This window comes from Cyrtonyx montezumae, unplaced genomic scaffold (assembly GCF_038088225.1).
Source record: "Cyrtonyx montezumae isolate F1298 unplaced genomic scaffold, pur_monq_1.0 scaffold_23, whole genome shotgun sequence".
In the NCBI taxonomy this organism is placed as follows: domain Eukaryota; kingdom Metazoa; phylum Chordata; class Aves; order Galliformes; family Odontophoridae; genus Cyrtonyx; species Cyrtonyx montezumae.
This window is the reverse complement of record NW_027071970.1, coordinates 7,935,820-7,960,924: the sequence shown is the minus strand read 5'-3', so window position 1 is coordinate 7,960,924 and position 25,105 is coordinate 7,935,820. Positions and strand designations below refer to the sequence as shown.

The following is a 25,105-nucleotide window of genomic DNA, read 5'->3' as shown; positions in this document are numbered from 1 at the left end:
CTCATCACAAAGTTTGCTCCTGGGGTACAAAGTTGCTAACTTCGGGAATTTCACTTTTCAACCATTGGATGTGGAACATTTTCAACTATTGGATGTGGAATTGCAGGTGCACCAGCACTACGTCACAATTACCCAGAAGAAGCCTTATGATGTTTACTTCTGCGTTGCAGTTCCCTATCACAGACATGGTGGAAACCCAATGGATTGTTTTCAATGTTATGGCTATGACTGAAAAAGAAAGTTTTGGGTTTCTTCATCACGTGACCATGGTAGCGGGTACTTCCAGATGCTGACAAGAGCTGCACTTTTGCTTCCCACTGCTCCACACAGCTTTTTTCAGCCTGCTTTATATCTTCTTTATATCTCAGTCTACTTTACATCAAAGTAGAGCTTGAATAGGACCATTAAATTAAAAAAAAAAAAAAAAGGAAGAAAAAGTGTTCAGAATCGTTAAGGGTTATGGACTAACCCGTTTGGCTGGGAAACGTGATACACTTCATTATAATGTTTATTACAACACAGACAGATCATCTTGTTTCTTCACAGTGAGCTCTGTTTTAGTGAGCTGAAAAATGTCACCACGCTGAGGTAAACACCACTGACAATTCTGGGCTGGACTACGTATTTTTAGCAGAAGTATAATTTATCAATTCAACGATCCGGGGCCCGTGCGCCCCAACTCTGAGCGAACCCGATTGCCGCGACCCCACACGGCCGCGGCTCCGCTCTGCCCCCGCCCGCAGAGCCGCGCGCGCCCCCTCAGCACAGCGCGCCACCCCAGCGCTGCTCCTGGCGCACACACAGCAGGCCCGAGCCACCCCTCCAATCCGCACTTTCGCTACGCCCTTGACATAAGAATCCACTCCAAAAAACCGAACGTGCCGACTAGCACTGCTCCATGCACCGAACGCTAGCAGCGTGAAGCCCGTCCGCGCTACGTGCTCGTTTGATTTCTCCCTCGAGTCTCAGAAGTTTAGAGGCGAATCTTACGAGCGCCGGAAAGCAGGCAGTTCCCTGCTCTCTGCCCGGCCAGCGGAAGCGGAAGGTTCGCCATTTTGTTTCGGGTGATGGCGACTGTGGTGTCCTGGAGCTGTGGAGTTTAGCGCGGGCCCGGCCTCCTGGGGGACTCGCAGCTCGGACAGTCGTTGTTACTGCGAGTTTCCTCCTCCTCGCCGCGCCCTCCGCCGATGTACGGAGGGGTCGGGGGCTCTCGACGGATCGCAGAAGAGGCAGGCCCGCCGCCCCTCATGTTGTTGTCAGGCGGGGGAGCGGCTCCCGGGCCTCCCGGAGGAGGTGGAGGAGGAGGAGGTGGAGGTGGGAATAGCCGTGTGGAGCTGCTGGTGTTCGGCTATGCCTGCAAGCTGTTTCGAGATGATGAGAAGGCTCAGTACCAGGAGCAGGGGCGACACCTTATTCCTTGGATGGGAGACCCCAAGATCATGATCGATAGGTCGGTGTAACACAACCCCTAGACTGTGCTGCGAGATCTCCTGTTATAGCCTCTTTCTGTGCCTCCCCTTGTGCTGTGGGCAAGCGAGGGCGGGGGATGAGCGGAGGGCTCGCTGCCAGTTGTGTGGGGATATTCTTCACTGGCAGCGTTGGAGGGCCGCGCCTCTTGCTAGGCTGTTTCCAGTGCTGCGTGTGGAACACTGCTCTCCCCTGGCAATGGGAACTTGGGGTTCCCCTCGCTGGCAGTGTTGGGAAGTTCCCACCTTTCTGAGACCAATGTGCTGGCTCTTCCTCCTCCACTTGCTCGGGCTGAGTTTGCAGAGTGGAAAGGGGGAATGATCTGTTTTCCATGCAAACCACAGATGTCTTTTCTCACTTTGAAACCAAGAGAACATTAGAGTTTTTATTAGGAGCATTATGTGTTCTCTCGGCAAGCAGAGTGCAGTGTGGGAAGTGAAAAGATGTTTACCCACCTTACAGGAAATTAGGTTTAATTCTGTGTAATCTTGACTACAAGCTGTTGGTGGGGTACCCCAGGAGCAACTCTTCATTTCATTGCATTTTCCTGTGCTTTGCGTGAATCACTGTATCAACCAGCGTGGCTCTGTTTTTGGGTGCTTGCTTTTCAAATTTTATGTTATAGGTGGCTTTGTAGGTTGTTGAGTAGGTAACAGGGAGTACCATGGCCAGACAGTATATCAGAATCTGGTGGTTTGAGCTTTATTCTGGTCTCTTAGCAGTTTCAGCAGTGCAGCTTGGGATTTAGAAGCAGTTTATTCAGAATGAATTTTCTGAATATTTATCTGGAGAAAGAAAATTAGAAGTCAAGTTGGGTACGTGAGTGGAGCTCTAAGAGTACAGCTTAGTACAATTTAAGAAGACTTATGGCTGACCCTGAACACCTCACTGGGAAAGATGGCAGGATTTTGGCTTGAAAAGGATCACATGACATACTATACATATTTGTTCCCTCAATTTCATCATTGGTTTGATGCTAAGCATGATTTTTCTTATGTCAATTTGACACTACTCTAATTGGCTTGAAAAATATCCACAACATGGAGAAAAAAGAAATACCCTTGCACAGTGTTGGATTCTTACGATTGAAGTTTATTAAATTTGAGTAAATATGAATATGTGAAAAAACAACTGTGAATTTATGTTATGTTTTATTTCTTATTTACGTGAGAAGTGTTATAATACACTTCTGATGGCAGCTTACTTCTATGATGGATTTTGTTAGTAGGCAGAGGCCATTTTTGTGGTTATATACAGCAGTAACCCAGTTTGTGGTAGTTGTAGAAATTGTTGGGAGCAAAAATAAGTATGTGTGTGTATGTACATACATAGAACAGCCAAAAAATCTCATAGTATACATGTGTAAGTTAAGGAAGCTTGCATTTACTAATTCTGTAGACTCCTTTGGAAGCTTAGCTTCTTTTTTTTTAGCAGCAGGAAGTCTTCACTTTCACCATTTTGAGAAAAGCACGTTGCTGTGAGAAGACATTGTTTGGAGGTTCTCTGTAACAGAGCTCGATTAACCAGACCTACGTGTTTCATTAACTTTTTGCTATTAGGCTATTTACTTTCTTTGTTTTTGGTCTAGCAAGTTGGCACAAGTCAAGAGTTGTGTGTGGGAAGACACCTCAGCGGAGTGGACTTTACTGACACTTTTCAATCAGTTTCTTTTATAATGCATACACATTATCCCAATGCAATGCTTTTCCTGGAAATAAAATTATTTCTGCGTAGTAGAAAGGAAGTGTACGTCATTGATCTCTGCCGTTTTTACGGTGATCCTCCTTAAATTGCATGTATATGTTACTGTTCCTATGTATGTGTGTCTCTCTATCACATAACCCAGAACTTATTTCCTCAGCCAAATGGCTAGGGGCCGAGCCTAGCCATGATTTTACCTCCAATGGACGCAAGTTTCTATGGTGAAGATATCTCCTGAGAGTTCGGGACTAGCAGAAAGAAGCGAGGAAATTTCCACCGTTTGGTTCTTACGGATAGGTATTTATGTATTCGGTTTGTGTGAATGTAAGCTATTTGACTTTCCAGAAAACGATATTTTGCAAGTGACGTTGATTGGTTGGTTGAACCACGTACGGTAAGAGCTGTTAAGGAAATGGATCCCACTTAAACTATTAAAGGATACCTTTGCCTTTAATTGTAATTATTTTTTAGTTTCTTTGAGAGGAATTTAGACTATTAAACAAATTTTCGATAGTTGGTGACAAATGATAAGCAAAATTAAATGTAAATTCTAAGAGGAGATATGCTTTAACATGTAAGTGGTTTTTTTTGTTTTGTTTTCTTTTTTTCATTTTTAATGGGTAAGTATTTAAGTAGCCACATGAACTCAAGCCCTAAGTTTTTTGCATTGACCAACTTTTTCGTCCTGCAGGTATGATGGGCGTGGTCACCTGCATGACCTTTCTGAATATGATGCTGAATATTCTACGTGGAACAGAGATTATCAATTGTCTGAAGAGGAAGCTAGAATAGAGGCCCTCTGTGATGAAGAGAGGTATTTAGCCTTGCATACGGACTTGCTTGAGGAGGAGGCGAGGCAAGGTATTGCTCAAGGAAACTTCCTGAGTTAGCACATGTTTATATAAATAATTTTGAAATTAAATTAACTCCTACTTATTTTATACTCTCTTTTTTCTGATGTTATCTTGACAGTATCCAGTGGATTCGAAAAACGGGAGTCTTTGCGTATGTGAGAGGACCACAGGATAGTTTAAATATAGATCCACACAGAAATTGCCCTGATTCTGAGGGCACTGGGATGTCAACCCCTCCCCAAAAAAAGAATAACATAAACACATCCTGCTTCTTTTCCAGTGGCATATAACTGAAAGTCATTGCTCTTGTCTGCATAATTGTGTTAGAAATGTCTTAACCATCAGCCTTTATCTCTTCAGGGAGATATAAGTAGTCAGCATATGTACATGCTGCCTTTTTCTATTTAGTTTTTAATGAAAGTTAAATTGATTAGGTGAAAACGTCTCATCTGAAAACTTAAGTAAGAATCATTACCTTTTATTTTATTTCATTTTTTTTATGACATAAGCTTTTAAATATGTTGTATTAATTGATAACTGTGTTTTTGTTCAAGAGGAGGAATATAAAAGACTGAGTGAAGCTTTGGCGGAAGATGGCACCTATAATGCAGTGGGATTCCGTTATGGCAGTGATTATTATGACCCTTCAGAACCCACTGAAGAGGAGGAGCATCAGCCTGCAAAACAAAGAGGTCAGGGATAAAAATAGTGAGGGTTATTTGAGGGGAGGAGCATAGCTCTTCTGTCTTCTGTGTTAATCTTCAGTTGAAGTCAGTTGCATTTTTAACATAAAATGATAAGGAACCTTCCAAGCATTAGTGAACTATGTCTTAGTAAAGATAGGATTATTTAATCAGTAATTGGGGTTGTTTAACTAATTATGGCTGGGTTACTGTGGTAAGAGATGTGCTTGTTTTACCAAGGGATGTGATATAATGCAGTATAATATAATTGTAGCTATTAAAGACTGGTTGTTCTTGCTGATGTGTAGGGAAGGCTGGCTCTGTCGGGGCAGTGTTGCTGGTACTTGCATTCCACCAAGGGCTTCTCCTGTGCACTTGAGTTTTGTGTTCTCTTTTTCAGTGATGTCATTTGTTCTATTTCTTTATGTGTGATAGATTACATAACCAAATATATATGCAATTGTTTGCATATAGTTTTTCAGTGTTTCTTGTCAAGTGGGTGTTTTGCACATTGTATAGATCTGTGTACAACTTACACCAGCAGAAGAATTGGGTAAGATTAAGAACATGTTTTTAGTTTGCCACGTTTTTCTGTACTGCGCAGAGATTAGAAAAGTGAATGTTCCCCTCTCTGCTGGTTGCTAAAAATGGAATCTAATGAACCTTATAGTGTGTCCTCATTGGAGGAGGCATTTGCAAAACTGTGAAAACATGCCATAACGTTATGGAATGCTGCTTTGAAAATTCCTTCTTCATTTGTTAAGAGTTGTGAGTTCAAGTTTTATGTAGGTTGCTGTACATGTTTTTCTTTCCTGGAATGGTGAGATCCCTAGAATAATGTATTTTGGTTTTAATGGAATCATTCTTCCAGTAGTAAGGTACAACTTGAACATTAAAAAATATGTGTCTGAGTCATTGAAAAAGAGAATTATTCAGTTCTTCAAGTTAATATCTGTTTAATCTATATTTGGTAGTGGCATGGAAATGCCATACTAAAGTATTATAAGATCTTTTGTTTCAGTGAGAGTTCTAAGTGCTGCTGACAAGAAGCAGAGATCTTCATTGTAGCTCACTGGAACATTACATTAGTTGTTAATTTTCTTGTCAAACTATGTATTGAAAACTTAGAGTAATGATGGATAACAGCGGGGCACATTCTAGTAGTATGGGAGAGTAGCTGGAATAAAAAAGAAATGTCAGTATTATGTTTTGCTGTAGTTGAATCTGTATAGCATTTTAATAGATTGCTGTATGATAGCCATTTCCAATAATATAGGACTGTAAATCCTTAAATTCATTTTTGTAAATTGTAATAGAGAAAAATTCAGTATTGGAAGGTGCATATAACAGTAGCATGAATTACACAGACTATACTTCTGTGAACACTTCCAATATTAGTTAGAGCTGCTGCCAAAAGAAACAGAACTGTTATTTGTCTGCTGCTTTTTCTTTTCCCTAATGTTGAAATTTCTCTGTACCTTTGTGGACTTAAAATGGTTGAGTACATAAAAATTGCATACAGCAGTAGAAAATATGCCACTTCTTCTTGCATGGGTAACACTTTGCATGCAAGTAGTCACTGTGGCTCCTGATGCACAGCTAGGCTGTTCTATTTGCCTGTGTCCATAGTTCCCCTGACCCATGTGGGGTTAGTGGTAGCTTACAGTGTGTAAAAGCATCTGGTCTGCATATGCATTTTGAATTTCTAAGGAATAGAAAATACTGACTTGAAATTTAATGCATGTATTATTGTAGAAATGTCATTGCTTTCTTTACACTCTTCATCCCTGCACAGTAAGTTTGCACTTTCTGTAATTTCTTGAAGCAGATCAGTAATAAAAACATAACATCAGAATGATACTCCATTACTTTACAATGGGGACGCAGACCTCAGTGTCCAAGTTATGTTTCCCCTCCATTAAGTTTTCTTCTTGTTTGTACTCTCCAAATTGCTAGAAAACTGTGTAACATCAGGAAGAGGAATCATATCTAAATGTCTTTAGTGTTAATGTTTATGAGATTTCTGGACTGCGTATCCTTTTAGATGAACTTTGTTGTAGTGATTTTGTGTTAAAAATTTGGATGTGCTGTCATGCTATGTGCTATAATATTTTGTCCTGTCATTTGTTATAGAAACAGCTCAGACAGAAAATGTGGAAGAAAATGAAGAACCTTTTGTTGCCCCTCCAGGACTGAACGTACCTTCTGATGTGGAACTGGTATGTGTGTACTTCCTATGCATCCTACGTTTTTGTGGATTTTTAAGGAGTTTATATTCCTTTTTCTCCATTAATTTCATTTTGGTGGTCTTGAAATTATTCTGAAATTGTAGCTTCATTTCAGATGTACTTTTTTAATTTTTAAGGTTCTCATAAAGTCTCTTGAATGTTATTATTCATGCTGAAATTATTACTGTGTTTACACTGAGTGTGTTTAGTATCACCTGAGGTTTTACAGATTATGTGGAAAAATGGATATGCGGTCCCAATCTGAAAGGTGAAGGAAGTGACTGGATATAAAGGCTACATTTAAGACTAGACCACTCAAAGAGGAAAGTAATAGTTTATTTCTAGAAGATTCTGAAAAACGAAAGTTATGGAGGCTTTTCCCTACGTGATTATACCAGAATTTGCTGTACTTTAAACTGTAAGCTTCAATGCAGCTTGCCTGTTTTCCTTGAGGGAAGCTGAACAGTTCTTTTCCTTCCAAGATCCTTCTCTGAAGTAATATTGGTGTTTGAGTACAATTGTAAACATGAAGGCTTTACATTGATTTCTGTTTTCAGAAGAGATATTGAAAAGCCATATAATATTCTGTACTATGCTTGCCTTCGACTTGCCTTCTCAGCTTGATGATCTTGGATAGTCAAGACTTAAAGCACTTTGTTAGACTAACTAATCATGAACACAGAGTATTTGATTAAGACTGTTCATCTGTTTCATTAGCCATTAATTGAAAATTCCTGTTTTGTTTTGTTCTTAATATAGTACTAAGAGCTGTTTAACATCTCTATCGTGCAATTTTTTTATTTTTTCTGTGCAGTCTTACAGTATATTTCAATGGTAAAGTGCTTACCAACCCACTGCTGAGTTTGGGTTTTTGTACATTACTGGCTTTATATTAGCAGTCACCCTTTAGTGTTAGGAGTGTTGAGTTGTTGGTCAGAAACTGCTTATTTGGCATTTGTATGCAGTTTCCAAAGTGTCTGCAGGTGAAAGAAAGTTTACTTGCTTAGAAATCTGCTTTGGTGACTTTTGTTCTGAAACTTCTTATAAACTTTATAGTTGTAGAATGTAGTGTGGGGCTTACTGGAGTAATTTCTCTATAAGTCAGCTATTGAAATTCAGTGTATTCAGATGAACAGAAAGTGAATGGGGATGTTTAGTTTAGGTTTTAAAACAAGCCAGTAAATCCAGAAAGGACTAGACAGCAGCTCTGAAAACAGTGTATGCTTGACCCTGGACTGGAAACAATGGGCATGTTTTAGTGAGGCTTGATGATGTTGTCGTTCCAACCAAGTAATTCAGTTTTAATATTGAAAGTATATTTTCTGTTCTTTGTATGTGTTAATTCAATTGCTGTGAAGAATGGAAGCCTGGTGAATTATTGCTCACTCAACCCTGCTCCCTTGGAAAAAAAAAATAATAATTTGCCATTATGTTGATCCACAGCTGATAGACAAGCACATACAGATGCATTATATTTTGTTAACGTTGCTGTTTAAAAAAAGATCCAGAGGCTGAGCTGTTAAATGTTGAGTATGTGGCAACTCCAACTGTAGCAGTGATGTCGCTGTGGAACGTGTAATGCAAGAATTATGTCAAGCATACGTATATTCTACTTCTTAGATTGTGGTCTGGGTTCATGGACTACTGCATTTTAAGAAGATTGTGGATGCCATGGAAGTGTGCAGCAAGAGGGTGTTATCCGTTAGTTTTATGAAGAAAGTTTGAAAATTGCTGTTTTCTCAAAAAGAACACATTTGAGAGGCAAGATGAGCTTTCCAGGCTCAGTCAAGACAGAAAGATTGTTGTTTAACTTGCTGTAAGGGATACTCAGGAAATTTTTTTAATTACCATAGTAATTAAAGATTGGAATGGAATATCAGATTAGATGATAGCACTTGCATAATGTGACCATTCTTCACAGGATTTTTCTGTGTTCTAAAGGTACTCTTGCTTTTTGAAGTTACAACAAATAGTTCTTACCAATTTAATTTAGTTGTTTTTATTAAATGCTGTAAGTAAGTAAAATATGACATCTGCATTTACCTGATGGTGATTTAATGTTTTTTGCTGTGTAAAATTTCTAAAGTTTTGCAGATCATTGGTGCTGCTAGTTTTTCAGAGCTTATAAAACAATGTCAGTTTCAAATTCAAAACCAGATAGTAAATTCCAGTACAAATTCCTGATTTGTTGCTCTATTCATAAATCTGTAGGCCTTGAAATACACATTATATTTCAGTATAAGAACTGCTGAAGAGGATGAATTTCATATATGACTAAATTGTAAAACTGACTATGAACAAAGCAGTCTGTTTGTCGAGAACCTCATTATCTCTAATTAAAATAATCTTCAGTGGTGTTCTAGAGGGACAAGTGAATTTTGAAACAACTAATTATTTTTCCTGATTGAACATGTTGTTCTGATATAGAATCCAACTGGCTGAAGATGATTTTGAAAATGTGCTGTTCAGTCTCATTCAGACTTTCGCCCTGAACAGAGCACCACTGTCTCTTTTACTTCTGATCTTCTGCAAAAGATTTTCTGAGGTCTGTGGCATATATCTGCCTTTGGACCAATAAAAATTCAAAGCTGAAATGAATCATTAGTGTGACATTTTATTTATTATGAGAATGCACAGTTTGTTGAGCACAAGAAAGAAAAGAGAAGTATGAAATTAAAGACAGTCAGTGGTAAATTTATTCATTCTTTAATGGTGATCTTCTTGTTCTCGCTCCTTGACATGGCATGGGATTTCAGGAGTGGAAATGCATAGATGCTACTTACATTTATTCATTTTCTTTCATTGTTGACCTGTCTAATGACTCTTTATGGGATGTGACAGTACATAAAATTGCAGGGTGTTTGTCTAATGGTGCAAGATGTCCCTTCCAAGAAAAGGCACAGAATCATTGAATAGCTTGGGTTGGAAAGTACCTTTAAGATCATCTAGGCCTGGATGCAGTGCTCCAGGAGGGGCCTCACGAGGGCAACACTCTAAGAGGTTTTTATAATTAGGGAATGATACTTGCACATTCAGTGATAAGACCATGCGTGGTGGCTCTCCAGAGCACCTTGAGATCTAAATGTAGATCGACTGTACATTGTCACTGCTATGTCAACAAACAAGTCTGTTTCCTCTCTTGTGGTGGTGTCTGTGCCTGGCTTAAAATAATGTTTTTGCTGCATCAAACTCAACCAAAATTTGTTCCCCTGTTCAGTTTGTTGTGATAGATGCAGAGCATCTTGCAAAAGATGAATGACCTGCTGGGGAAGGTGGGGACTGTTTGTTTTTTTTTCTTTTTCATTGTTGATATGCTTCCACCAGTTGAAAGTGATGATGACACTGTTGATAGAGAAAGCTGAGAAGCCAGGCAGGGAACTGCTGCTCTTTCTGATTCCTTCTGGAGTTTGGCAGACTCGACAAACTGCTTATGAAAATATAAATACATGTTATTTTACTCCCACAGCCACCAACAGCAAAAATGCATGCGATTATAGAACGAACTGCAAATTTTGTCTGCAAGCAGGGAGCACAGTTTGAGATTATGCTGAAAGCCAAGCAAGCACGCAACTCCCAGTTTGACTTCTTGCGATTTGATCACTACCTCAATCCCTACTACAAATTCATTCAGAAGGCTATGAAGGAGGGACGATATGCTGCTCCTTCTGAAAATAAAGCAGATGAGAAAAAACGTAAGTAGCTGCTGGTTAAAGAAATGACTTTGGGGTGTGAATCAGTGAGGCATCCAATGATCTGTTTTGGTAAAATGGTGTGTTTTGGGGGCATTGTAGTAGCAGTACTGTTATACTGTAGCTGAGATTGATGTGATGATTCAGGATTTTCCTTAAATTGGATAAGTTTTTCTAGAAGAAAAAATGGCTTGGGAAAACGTGCTCATGCAAAAACTGCTACAATCTTGAAGCTTTCATAAACCTTTCAGTAGCACTAGTCTGACAGAAAGTTGGTCCGTGCTGTTAGTTTTAGTTTTATTGATGACTAGTAGTGCTGTTATTTATCTGTGTTTTTTTATGAAAAAGTAGATTGATGAAAAATATTGTTACTTAGAAGAACATATGCTTGTCCTGTGCCCTCTTTCTCTCCCAATAAAAATCTGTAGCAAATCCAAGTTAATTCAAACATTGCTTTTATTCAGACTCGAAAGTCAAATCTGAGGAAGAAGATGATGATGACGATGATGATGATGGAAACTATCTGCATCCAAGTCTCTTTGCATCTAAAAAATCCAGTAGACTTGAAGAGCTCATGAAGGTACTTCATTGTATTATACTTTAATACTTTCTATTTCTAAATACTTTCTATTTCTAAAACATATGCTTACAGGGCATAAAGGTTATAATGTGCAGGTGTTAATCTCTTGTTAGCAAAGATGGCTGTCCTTGAAACAAATATTTTTTGCTAGAAGCTGAGATGAAATGTTTTCAGATTTTAGTAAATAAAATCTTGACATGATGTAATAATTTTAGTGAATAACTTCTCAGCAGAATTAGTGCTGTTCTTGAAGTGTAAATTTTGCTGGAAGTGTTAAAGATGTTTTTATTTTCTGAGTTTGATCATAATGGAATAAGGGAAAGGGAATGACAGATGGTTGTACACATCCGAGGCTCTCAGAGAAATGGAAGTGATACTGTCTGATATTTAGGGAAGTCAGGTTAGATTCTGTGTCTTATTCCAGCATTGCATGAAAGCAATACAATAATAACCACTTATTTATTTATGGTAAGGATCTGTGTTTTTATCAGATTAAAGTTTGGAGTTTTTCTCTCTTTGTTTGCTGGGGTTTTTTTTCCCACAAATCCTTGAAAATTAAGTTGATTCTGATATATAGGAGCTATAGAAAGAGTGATTTCAGTATTTGGACAATTTTTTTGATAATTAATTAATGTAAGCCAAATTAGGTTGATGATACCATGTTTTTTAAATATGTACTTCATGTTTTAATCTATTTTTACTCTCAAACTCTTTTCAGCCTTTGAAGGTAGTAGATCCTGATCATCCACTTGCAGCACTGGTCCGCAAAGCACAATCAGATAATAATTCATCAGCAACACAATCAACAGATGGGGCAGCTGTACAAACATCTCAAGTAGAATATTCCTCTGATTGTAAGTGCATTGTGATTAGGCAGCTGGTGGTGTTTGGAGGGTAGTGGGAGGAAAATATGTTAAATTCATATTTGATCATTCATAAATGATATTTATTCTTTTCCAGTCTAATCAGTCTTTGAAGGTACATTCTTCTACTGAGTAGCTACGATATTGCTAGTACCTTAGAAAAAGCTCAGATGGAGTGTGGGGTGGGGAGGGAGCAGATATTTAAAGCTCACACAGCTTTTATAAAAATTCTCATAGCCAAAAAGGTGAAGTCAAACCTAATGGTATTTATGTGCCTCTAGTTCTTTTCAAAGTCCTTGATTCTGAAAAACTGATTTCTTAAATATAGAAATATAACTTTTTCATTTATGGAAGTGAATATACATTTGTAATAACACTGATACCAAAGCTTGTAATCCAGATCTATTGCCAGATAAGAAGAAAAAGTATTTGAACACTCAAAACAGATTTTTACCAGCTTTATATAGCTGCAGTCTTTTTATTTTGACCAATATATTTGGAGGGGTTACTAATAAAGTGGAAGTTTAAACTTCTGTTATTTTCTGTACTGAAAATACATTTTGATCTGAATGCAATGCTGTAATTTAATTAATCAACCAGTGATAATTGCCATCTAATTCCTCAGTGTTAGTTTCAAATATATGCACATCTTTCTTAATCCATGCACAATCTTAACTAAGCTAAACTGCCTGAGTTGAGTTAGTTTTGAAAGAATTATTTCATATTAGGTTGTTTTTTGTAGACTTCCTCTGGTTCACTTTTTTTATTATATCTACCTATTTGGCTTCCAGCTGTGTCTCAGTATATTCTGTTTCTCTTTTAATCTATGCATTCCTTACTCATGCATTTTTTTACACAATGGATTAGATACCATTTCTTAGTGCAGTGTATGAATCTAAATTCTCATGGCTTTGTACTGATGCAGTAGTTTGTTTTTTTTTATTATTTGGTGTCATTCTTTTAATAAAAATTATTCTTAAATATGTTTTCTTTATAGCAACTGTGGCAGCCATGTATTATAGTTACTATATGTTACCTGATGGAACCTACTGCCTCGCTCCTCCACCTCCAGGAATAGATGTTGCCACCTACTACAATGCCTTGCCTGCAGGGGTGACTGTATCAAGTACTACAGGGGTAGCAACTGTACCTCCGCCCCCTGGTACTACTCCTCCACCTCCCCCTGACACAACTGATAGCAGCAGTGGGTTGACCTCTACCACAACTTCTACAAGGTACCACATAATTTTATAGATATGCTTGTTTGGTGGAGGGGTCTCTTTCCTACACTGCTGTAGGAAATATGTAGTAACAGCTTTGTTATTGGTGATGCCTCAGTCATGTTGCCAGTATTAATACATCTTTGGTTACCTGGTTTCACTTTGGTCTTTGATATTATGTGTGGTTATTTTATTTAACTTCTATGAAGTTTTTGCTAGTTGGTAAGTTACTTTAATTGGATAATGAGACCAGGGAACCTGCCTCTATTTAATATTTTTAGTTAAAGCAAGAGACTGAAAGGTATTTATATTCTATCTTTAAAAGCAATGTATTTTTGATGTTTTCAGCACAATCGCTCCAGTGGTTGCCATTATACCTCCACCCCCAGATATCCAACCTGTTATTGACAAGCTAGCTGAGTATGTTGCTAGGAATGGAATAAAATTTGAAACAAGTGTTCGTGCCAAGAATGATCTCAGGTAAGAGAAAGCATTATTTCATTCTTTGTTTTAAAAGTTGAGGTTTTCATTTATAAGTACATTAAAAGGACGTGCAGATCTCAAGAAGGAAATTACTTTTGATTTTTTGGTTGTTTTATTTTAATGAAATTCAGGAATTCGGGGACCTACTGAAAGGTTATTCCCAGCTGTTATTGCTGAAATCATCAAAGCAACCAAGCAACCAGAAAGCTTCTCTAGAAACCATGCTCTCTGCATATAAGATCTGGAAGTTTACACACACATTACAGTCCTTCCAAATACCAGATAAGGTTCCATCTGCGAGAGAGATTTAGACAGCAATGGATTGTTGGTATGTTAGTGTGCATTTTCACAAATTCATTTTTCTTTTAACAGATTTGAATTCCTGCAACCATGGCACCAGTATAATCCTTATTATGAATTTAAAAAACAGTTCTTCCTTCAAAAAGAGAGCAGCAGCAACTGTCAGGTATGTGTATTAAAACTGCAGTGTAAGTGAGAAAAGGACTTGCTTATCTAGTGTACTACTGTGAGACTTGTTAAAAATTGAACTCTCTGAGTAATGGAGACTTGTTCTGCAAAGGATGTAAATGCTTTTTTTGTTGCATTTTAATTTTGTGTAGCATTTAATTTGCTATACATGAGGTGGTATGATATTTAGTTCTTGCTTTTTAGTATGATCAGCCACTCGCTGTGGTTGTATTCTAAAATGGCAAGCCATGAATCTTTTGTATATATACCTCGTGGAGGCCTAGAGATTCATAGAATTAGGATTAGTGTTCTTTTGTCGGAAAGGTGAGAGATAAATTTTTAACAGCTTCTTGGTTCTTTGTAAAGTAGTAGCTAAACTACATTTCTGGCATGCTTCTTTTCTGAGGGAGATTTTGTAAGAATAATATTGGCACAACTGACTGAAATAATACTGGACCTTCAGAATCTCATGACAGCTTATTACTTCCTTTGCTTACTCTACTCGTGTAATTAAAAGATAGTATCCAGACTTGGCATCCTTATTTCTAACCATTCTCATGTTAGCTAATGGCATTAGATTGTTTGTTCTCATACTGAAAAAAAAATTGCAAATATTATCAGAAATATTTTATCTGATGTTAACTTTTCATGGGAAAGAGCTATTTTCTTTTTAGGCCGTATGTCATTTGTCATCTCAAGGCTTATATTGGAGTGCTCAACAATTAATTACTTAAACTGAAAGAAGGTAGGCCTGTGGGTAAACTCCTCAAAATAACTTTCTGGAAAATGAAGAAATTCAATAGTATTCAATGTTTGAAACACTTGTCTCATATTTTAACTGTGAAAAATGCTTTGAAAACACTGTTTACAAAGATAAGCTGCAGTAAATATTTTTCTGTTGAAAAAATCAGCTTTTATTCTGGAATTTTTTATTTGCAACCTAGTGCATTGAATTCATAGGAATTGCATAATTAATTAATAGGGACTTAATATTTACTTTCTGGGGAAATTACACCGTAACCAAAAATATATTAGTAAAGGTTTCCTTCTAGGTGTTCCTTTTAGGAACCTTTTCTTTTTAGGTGCTTGCTAAGAAGCAGGCAGAAACTGGTTCAAGTTCCTTGAGGCTGTGCTATGTGTAGCAGTGCATATCATCCTATGGCAAGATTTTGTAGATAATGCCATTCTCTTTAATTTTTTTTAGAATAAAGATTTCAATATTATTTTTATGCTTTAATAACATAAGTATAGACAACTAATGCAATTGTTTATTCTCAATTTGGGCATTAAAGTTAATAGAGAATTGTACTATTGGCTTCAGTAAATACATAAAGTCCATTTCTTCTCCAGGGATTTTCAGTAATTAGTTCTGATGGTATGGGAAGCGCTTCAGGGAGCAATGAAAGGATCTCTTCAATACATTATATTTCAACATTAAACATATTTAACAGCAGCCACTGGGAAGCAGCCAAACTGTATGCTGAGACTTATTTAAATGTTAAATTATTTAATGTCATCACCCAACTTGCTGTGTAAATATGTTTAATATTCTACAATATCTGTCTCAGTGTTTTTATAGTGTGAGTGTAGAAGTTGTCTTGAACGAATCAGTCACGTAACAGTAGAACCAATAATTGTTTACTCTGTGGAAAATCTTAGAAGATCTGTACTATGTCGGCTTAATGCCACAAAAGCCATCAGTTGGTCTGATGTTCTTCAGTGGAAGGTTAGAAAAAGTTAAACATTAACCTGTGTTCATCTCTATAGTAACCTGAATTTGCAAAGGAAGCAATTGTATATTAACAAAAAATGTCAGGAGCTTTCATTCTGTCACTGTCAGCCAACTTTAATGGATTTTGTCCTGGACCCTGGAGATCAAGACCTAAAAGAATATACTTTGGAAAAAAAGTGTATGCTTTTAGGGTCTAGCTTTAAAAAGCACCATTTAAAAACAGTTGTTTGGCAGTAGTGTACTGGCTGAAGAACATTTCCTTACCTGTAAAACAGCATCTTACTGCAGATCTGTCTGTGCAGCCTGTGGGTTTACATGAAGCAGTGTGTTACATTTATAAGAAGCAGGCTTTCAGTCTTCACTGCTTATTGAGGTACAATTAGCTGTTGATAGTGATTTTTGAAATGGCTGGCAGAACTGCAGCCCTCCAGGCACTGTATTAACTCTGTCATAAGCTACTCAGTTGGTAAGCTTGCATATTTCTTTTGAAAAGGGAGTATCTTCTTCAGAAGATGTTCCAGCGGATACTACCACTGATGCACCAAGTGAGACTCAGTTTGCAGATGAGCACACGTCTGAAGATGCATCTGAGCCAAGTGCTAAGGGAGCTTCAGAAACTAAAAAAGATGTTCCTCCTAAAATTGTCAGTGATGGCAAATTGGTAAAAGGTATGTTGGCACAATTTGTTGGCCGTAAAAATATTTGTCAGCACATACTGAAGAAAAAAAAGAAGGGGTGGTGGAGGATATGGAAAAGAATTTCAGCATGCAGAAAAGGAAAGAAATAATCAATTTACTTGTTTTCATATTTTTTTATCAGACTGAGGTATTTACTGTCTGACAGAATAAATTGTTTGGTTTCAATTTTGTGCAAAGTTGAAAGCTCTCATCAGTGTTCACAGTAGAATCTTATTTTTGTCATTTAAAGCTTGACAGTTAGAAGCGCTGTGTGAGAAAGAAGGTATTCCTTCTGAATAAAAGCAAGAGTCTTATGAAACAATGTGTAGAGGAAGTGCACTAGGCTTATTACGTGGTTAATCATCATGTTGGACATTAGTCATACTGGAAAAAAAGATCCTTTTTGTGTCCAGGGGACTGTTGTTCCTCTTGCATTCATAGCAGCAGAGGAATAATGTGGAAGGATCTCTTGAAAGGCAGTCAGCTAGCACACTGTTGTTATCCTGTGAAAAGAGACACTATTGAGTGTTTGGAGACCCTTAACTGATTTTGAGTAAATGGAGAAACATTTTAACAGCCACATAATATGTTTGTGTCTAGAAAATGGTTTGCATCTGGAGTACAGACTGATTTTTGAGACTGAACATTACAGGGCAAATGAAGTTTCCAAAATTTCTTCAAAGAAAAGTATAATTGGTTACGTTGTCCTCAGAATAAAATCACAGTGCAAGGGTGACACAAGCTTGGTGTTTTTTTTTTCGTAGTTGTTTTGGTTTCTTTCATGGTATGGACTACAGGTGTTATGGGTTGTCAAGAAATTCAACCTGATTTCCTCTGTAGTCTAATGATGTATAAAATCTAACCCATTCATTCACAGCATCATTTGCTCCAATAAGCTTTGCAATCAAGGCCAAAGAAAATGACCTTCTTCCTTTGGAGAAAAACCGTGTCAAATTAGATGATGACAGTGATGAGGAGGATGAAGAAGGCAAGGAAGGGCAGGAGAATGCTAATAGTTCTTCAAACAGTACTCCAGCTGTTACCACTCCTTGTGTTGCTGCTGAAGAGAAAAAACCTCAACTTACACAAGAGGAGTTGGAAGCTAAACAAGGTATCTCATGTTACATCAAAAACAAAATGACAGATTGATTCCTTCATAAAGCATTGCATTTTGAATGTTTTCAGTCATCACTCTGTCATGTTAGTAGGAATTGGATTATTTTTCTTTTCCCACAGTTCCTTGTTTATTTTTTAATATGGAATTTTCATTGGTTGCTCAGCTAAAACTTTCACTATAATATGTTGGCACTGAATGCTTTGTCCTAATGCGTGATCTTTCTGTTCTTTATTTTATTCACAACCTTGGAATGAAGCACGAAACTTCTAGTTTCCAGTTTGCATTACCACAGTCCAGAAAAAAACATGTCCATTTCTCATTTTCTTCACAGAACAATGAAATGCTTCCAGCTATTTTTCAATAATGTAGCATGCCCATATACACTAATATCACCTTGCTGATGTTTTGTTACTGCTACAATGAAGTGCCATTAAGTCTTTGTATGTTTTTTTTCTGTTACTGTGTTTGTGTATATAAGGGCACAAAGGCAGGCTGTGTGAATTTGAGTGAAATGGTCTTTTAAAGGAATCATCCTTCAGGCAGCTGCACAGTAGAGATGCTGTCAGTGTTTACCAGTTTAAAAACTTAATATTGCTATAGAACTATGAGTATGCCACAGGAATTTAATTTTTTCATTTTCAAAATGTACTTTTTTTTCACTGCTAAGTAGTATTTTCTCACTATGCAGAGTATGCTGTGGTGGTACATACCTAAAGCAAATAGGAAATATTTTCAGTGATAATACATGAAGCATGAGAGGTGATAGGAAAAAGCTGTACGTGGGGAAAATGCAATTAACCAAATCTGTTCCCTTGTATGCACACAGAACACAGAGCTGGAAGTGTAAGATGGGACAGTTTAGGCAAAATTTCCATTAGGTGCCTCACTAAATGAAGTGGGTTGTTTTCTTTCTTTAATCACATAACAATAATTGATGCTTGTAACAATGGCAAAACAGTTTCTGAAGCTATCTGGAGCTTTAAGATGTGTACAAATGGGCTGGAAGATGTGAGTAATGATCTGGCCTGTGAGAAAAGCAAATTGGAGAGTCTGCATTACTTTGAGTATGAGGAGGAAAAGCCTCCAGATTTATGCTACTTTGTTTTAGACAGCTGCCATAAATACCAAGTAAAGCACAAATATCCTGCATTTTCAGGATCAGATTTTCATGTCAGTTTCTTTAAGCCTAAAGATTTTTCTTAGCTGATAATGTTTTTGTTTGGGAATTGATGTTATCTATAAATTATAATGGTTAGAATTTCGTCATTTCTAGCTATTATGTCCTTACTGATCCTTTGAATGGATGTACTAGAAAGGTTAAAAGCATGTAGCTGGGGGGGCTGTTTGGTTCTATTGGTCTATTGTTTATTGTCTGTTTGTTTTTGTTTCTGTGTTTCTTTGAGGAAACGTAAGTTGCACATGTGTGGTTCACTCTAAACTTTGTTCTTCTCTCTTAGCAAAACAGAAACTTGAGGATAGACTAGCAGCTGCAGCAAGAGAGAAGCTTGCACAGGCCTCCAAGGAGTCAAAGGAAAAGCAGCTACAAGCAGAACGCAAAAGGAAAGCTGCACTGTTCTTGCAGACCCTGAAAAATCCTCTGGCAGAGCCAGAAACTGAGAAAGTTGAAGAGAATTCTTTCAGCATTGAGGTAAGGAGGAGATAAATTTCTCTTTACCATAAAGCTAGCAGAAGACTTACTAGTTAATCTGATAGTATTTTATCAGGTTGACTGAAGAGATGGAAGATTTTTCTAAAAGGAGAGAAAGTTATATTTTAAACACTGCTAATCTTTGTCAGTTATCTTAGATGGTTCTTACGTGGCAGTTAAGTACTCGTAGAGAAATATGATGTGAAAATCAGAGTTCAGTTTGCCAGTTAGAAAAAAACAAAATAAGATTGCAAAATTAACTCTGCAGTAGTGACCCATGAATTCTCGAATGTTTCCCTTTCAAATTTGTTTAGGTATATATTTCAATATTTGCTTATTTAATGAGTATTTTGTGAGTAGACATCTTCAAGATTTTAAAATAGTTCTCAAGCAACTGAGCTTACTTTTCACTCATTCTGTTGGGTTTGTTGATTGGTTTGTTTTTGTTTTTTAATTTAGCTGATTTAAAACGATGATAACTAGGTAGCAAATCAATCCATACAATTTAAGGCTTCTAGCTTGAGCATCAAGAAAGTAAATATCTAAATGGGAAAAACCTAGGCTATGTAATGATTATCACTCATCATTATGTTAGTTGAGTGTTTCACATTCATTTCAGTGCTGTAAAAGGTTAGAATGCTAAGATGTTTTCCTCTTAGGGTAAATTTTAAGAGATAAAAGATAAGGTAAAAGTTAAGAGATTTTCTATTATTATTATTATTGTTATTAGATTAAAAAAACAATTTATGAATAGTGGTGCAAAATTCAAGCGTGTTTGTACATGATATTCTCTGGGTAGTTTGTCAATAGTCAAAAGATATTCGGGTTGATGTGATTGAGCTCACAAAGTTAGCTCGACATTGGTTCAAAATGATTAGTTTCATACTGTTTTAAGAAAGTGATAAACAATCTGCAAGAAAAAAATCTCAAATACAGGATGCTGAAAAATTCAGATTACAAATTTGTGTTCTGTAACATTGAAGACAAAGCTGTAATTAAGGACAGCCTTTTCTAAGGTAATTTTTGTTTACTTCAGTCATGTTCTGCATACTCCATTAGCAGTGAAATATATTTTGTATTTTTATATTACTCCAATAGACTGCTTAACACTATATTCATAATTACAGTTTTCATCTTCAAGTTGACTATAAAGAAATCAAGAGAGATGTTGTTTCTGGAATTAATCATTTCCAACTTGTTGAAATCTGGAAGAGATAAGCATAGAAATACTGTATTCTTCATCACCCTTCTTTAGTTGTAGGTACTGGTTTCTAGGAATAGTTTTCTACAAATTTTATTCTTGAAATACAAAACGAAACTCTAAAAAGTTGGATTGATCAAAGCCACGGATCTGCTTTTTTTCCTGTTAATGAATCAAAATTGTCATTCAGTAATAACTAAGAATTAATACACTTTACATAAACCCTTTCTGATTTCAGCAAAATAACAACAATTTTAGAAGCCTAAATTCGGGATTTACATTTATTATATACGAAAATCCCTCTAGTTTTATTTGTTCATACATCATAGTTCTGTCCTGAAGCTTTTCTCTCCATCTGCAGGTTTTGGCAGCAAAGCTGTAATTTCAGTCCAAGCATCACTTTCCCACGTGCACTGTATAAGTTCTTCATTGCTTGACTTCATCCTTTCCATAGAGGGGAATAAACTAGTTTCCTTCTTGATTTTATCTTTCTTTTTTCTTTCCCACTCATTCCAGCCATTGCAGTGATCCACTCTTTTTTTCTTCCAGAATGATAACTTTACTTCCAGGAGTGTCACCTTTTTTTTTTTTTTTCTTTCATCCTGAGCGTTGTTTTATCATAACACATTGCAATCCAGTGTGATCTCATGCATCCCTCTCAAAAGATGTGGCATTGTGTTTTCAGCGCCTACATGGTCATTTCTAGCAAGTCCAGACAGCCTCTTTTCTTAATGGAAAAAAAAATCACATCAAATCCACTTTTCAGTGGAGTAATCTTAGGATTAGGGCTTTACTGCAGTAACTGTCAACACCTGTTGGGAAAAAGGTAGGAATGAGATTTGGTTTAGGCTGTGTGGTTACCTGTAACTCGACATAAATTGGGTCTGAAGGTTATGCTGTTTCAGGGTGTCATTATGGGATCCTACACTAGCCAGAAAGATATTTTTATGTTTATCTGTATATGCAGTTGAAACTACTGTGCCCATTACAAACACAAATACTGTTGTGAAATAGAGTCTCCATTTTCTGGTTTTGGAACTGTATCACTCCTAGAAAGGCCAGTGAGGGATTCTTGGTTGTATTGATCAAGCAGAACTTTGGATACTGAGTGAAAATTTCAGGTAATAATTGTGACAGACTGGAACGTGAGTGAATGATTTGGCTTTCAGTCATTTCCTTTCCCACAGAGAGAGTTCCAGTGCCTAACAAATAATTTTCATTGCCCAGTTCTTGATTTTTTCCATATAAATAATGAATTACCATTCAAAAAATGTGTAGTAGAAGAGACATATGAAAGAGAAATACAGGTATTTTAGGTCATCCAAATCAGCATGAAGTGGTAGACTTGTGAATTAAATGTGGTCACATGCCAAAAGAAATCCTGTTTGGGATTCTCATTGCTAATGCTAATGAATTTTCCCTGCAACTGGCACACATTCAGTATATTTCTCCAGTTATTTGTTGAAGTGTGAGTGCAGTGAGACTATGCCAGTGCAAAATTCTTGAGGCTTTCAGTCTGTTTTTCTTAAGGGAATTTTTCAAGGACATAGACATTTCTTAGCTGAGATTCTTTTGTCATTTTTCTTTAAGAGAATGCTTGAAAAAAAAATCAATAATTTTTCAGTAACAGATTTTTTCAGAGGAGCAGATGAGTGTCCCTGTTCACATCTGAAATTTCTTGAGTTCTAAGCCAAACTTATTAGAAAACAGGTCAACTTTTCAACACTTCACAGCAAGCTTGCTTGCTAAAAATGTCTGTTTTTCTTCGACTGTGTGTGTACAGTTTGAGAGAAGGCATTTCTTTTTCTTGCAGATGAAGTCCGGTATATCTCAGAATTTTAAAGCAACCGGTTTCACTGCTTCTGGGAAATTGTTTGTAAATGGGCTTATTTAGAATTTCAAATATATTTAAATACTACTGATGCAACCTTCCTTTTTGAAAGAAAATTGACTGCTGTATTGGGAATGCCATTACTGTCTTACTGAGCAGTCATTTGCTGTGCTCTGTGCTCAGAATCCAGTAAGCTGCATCATGATGTCCACAACAATTTATAAATGAATACATAGCACAGTTTTTGTGTTGTTTGGGTTTTCTTTTATGCTTTTTCAGTCATGTTTCAGAAAGATGCTTTTAAAAACACTGATGGTAGAAATATTTTCCAATAACAAAAACTAACTACAATAGCTGTAATCAAGGAAATAAATACATACAATCAATAGAAAGAGAAATGTAGAATTAGCTTTGCAGTTTGGTCAGTGAAACCGAAAGAAATGTAATAAAATGAAAATGAAAGTATTCTGGTCTACCAAAAATGCCACTTAACGTATTCTATCTCTTATGTGGATAGGAGCAGCTAGTTTGGATCTCGGGAGCAAAGGTTGATATGCAGTGGCCATAGAGTTAATGTAGTACAATGATTTTTGTAGCTAGAAATCTGTCTCGAAAGATTGAATAAGCGGCTGAGAAATACAATAAGGCATGAAAATGGGCTGAGAATTTCCATGGGAGATGCATAATTCCCATGAGATTACCCTAGCCAAAATACTTCATAAATGCTAGTCATGCTATTTATGTGTATACTTGGCATAGAATGATGCTGAAAACCTGTTTGTCACACTATGTAGAAATGCATTGAATGAGCAAAGCTTTTTGGACCTCCGTCATATTTTCCTGATGCATAGCTCTTCTTAAAAGACTTGCTGATACTCAGTGTATGTTGCATCTTTGAAAACAATTGATTGCACTAACTGCATGTGAAGGGCAGTCGATGCCATAGAATATAGTACTTGGAAGCTTTTTGGCTTCAGATGGATCACAAAAACGGTTAGATCCAGTTTTTTCCCTTAGCTGAATTGTTTTATATCGTTTCCTGCTTTCCCTTAAAGTGAAATCGAGCAAGAGGAGCAAAAAGCTAATAATTGAGCTCGAGCAGCAAAGCAGCACAGCTTTTCAGAAAGGAATCCTCTCCATTTGTGGCGTTTCAACAGAACAGTCAGGGTACGTGCAGCCTGGCCCTTCCCGGAGCACTGCTTGTAAGACGTGGCACTAGCTCAGATCAGCTTCAGGAACATTGTAGCAAGTGAAGTCTGCTCCTTTTTGGAGCATTAACAGTAACAGGGTAGCTTCTCGTTTCCTGTGTATGTATGTGATGTACACTTGTAGCGAGAAAGCCATGCCGACTGAGACATCTGCAGGGGTTTGCCAGTAGGGAGAAATTGCAGACAGATACGGATGCAGAGGTACACTCTTTGTTAAAGAAAAAGGTCTTAAGCAACCGTTAGAGTCAGTTAAGAGAGAAGGCATCTCCCAGAATCTACTGGTGCAACAGGCAAAATAGGACAGAGGTGACAAAAATAGAAGGGGACAGTGGTGGTGGCTGGCTAGGCAGGGCTTTGTGTACTGTGCAGCACAGTGCATTTGAGTAACTCAGAGCAGCTACGTGGTGCACTGCCAGGTGTTCTGCATGTGCAGGACAGTGTAATTTTTGTATACAAGGCATGATTTACATAATACCATGCCTGATGGTTACTGACTAGTGAGTATTCTGCTCATCTCTCATGTTTTATCTTGTCAGAAATGCTTTATAGATGATAAATACTTTGATTTGTATGTAAAGGACAGTTGGCTGTATCCAGTGTTGCTTGTGTAAGCCCTAGCATCCAATTTAAACAAGAAGAAATCCACTATCATAAACTGCAAAAAAAAGTAAGCACATAATTTGATTGGCTTGTCCTTGATGTCATCTGCTGTTGTGCCTCTGAATATAAGGGTTTTGTAGAACAAAGCAGTACTTAACTTGTTTTGGCTCTTTCATCCTTTCCCTTTTGAAGACCTGTTTTTTGCTTCTTTCTCAGAAGGATTGTCCTCACTTCTGTCCTGTATAATAACAGTATTCTTTTTAGAGTGTGTGGAGACCTGTCTGTTTACAAGGAACATAGAAATTTGTACTACAGGTTTAAAAACAAGGTGCTATTCAAGTTTTTCCAAGCTTAGGGCTATCAAGCACTGAAAATCGTGTACATCTTTCAGATTTTCTGCTGTAGTTGATCCTGCTTTATTAGCAGTGTACAGTGGGTGTTGCTGTATACTTCCCTTGAATAATAATCATTTATACCATAAAAGTCTGTTTGCATGTAAATTTAAAAAAAAAAAAAAGAATTTGTGATCAAAATGTAACCGTGTAATGAATAGTATATGCTAAGTATTCTAGGGAACAAAACAGCTTTCAAATATTTTAGGGTCATCTTTTTCGTACTTTACATTTTGTTCAGAATATACGTATCATTATCTTCTGTTTAGCACAGAGTGATTGTGGAGGTTGCTAGCTAGTTTGTTTGGAAATTTCCTTTATCTTACCTTTTTCAGAAGGCTGCATATTGATGTGGCATTTGGGGCATAAGTGGTGGATATCTTGCTGGCATTTAGAGCCTTTTTGTTATTGTGGGAACCCTACCATTAAAAAAAAAAAAACTGTGTGAGAGTTGTAATTCTTT

The 25,105-nt window shown here is 37.1% G+C and overlaps 1 protein-coding gene across 5 annotated transcripts in view; it reads left to right on the top strand.

Annotated features, from left to right (window-relative positions):
* The first annotated feature begins 1,066 nt into the window (after positions 1–1,066).
* The window catches only part of SFSWAP (splicing factor SWAP), a 40,021-nt gene continuing 15,982 nt past the window's right edge, over positions 1,067–25,105 (top strand). For 3 of the 5 annotated variants that reach the window (XM_065739117.1, XM_065739116.1, XM_065739115.1), the window contains exons 1-13: positions 1,067–1,450; positions 3,860–4,029; positions 4,577–4,714; positions 6,839–6,924; positions 10,400–10,625; positions 11,087–11,202; positions 11,921–12,056; positions 13,063–13,300; positions 13,634–13,765; positions 14,141–14,234; positions 16,462–16,636; positions 17,523–17,756; positions 19,220–19,410. In XM_065739117.1, coding sequence (XP_065595189.1) covers positions 1,188–1,450; positions 3,860–4,029; positions 4,577–4,714; positions 6,839–6,924; positions 10,400–10,625; positions 11,087–11,202; positions 11,921–12,056; positions 13,063–13,300; positions 13,634–13,765; positions 14,141–14,234; positions 16,462–16,636; positions 17,523–17,756; positions 19,220–19,410 — 2,199 coding nt within the window. In that variant the 5' untranslated portion in view covers positions 1,067–1,187. Of the gene's footprint in view, positions 1,451–1,479; positions 4,030–4,576; positions 4,715–6,838; positions 6,925–10,399; positions 10,626–11,086; positions 11,203–11,920; positions 12,057–13,062; positions 13,301–13,633; positions 13,766–14,140; positions 14,235–16,461; positions 16,637–17,522; positions 17,757–19,219; positions 19,411–25,105 lie in introns of those variants that run through there. The other 2 variants (XM_065739119.1, XM_065739120.1) reach the window with 2 other exon arrangements.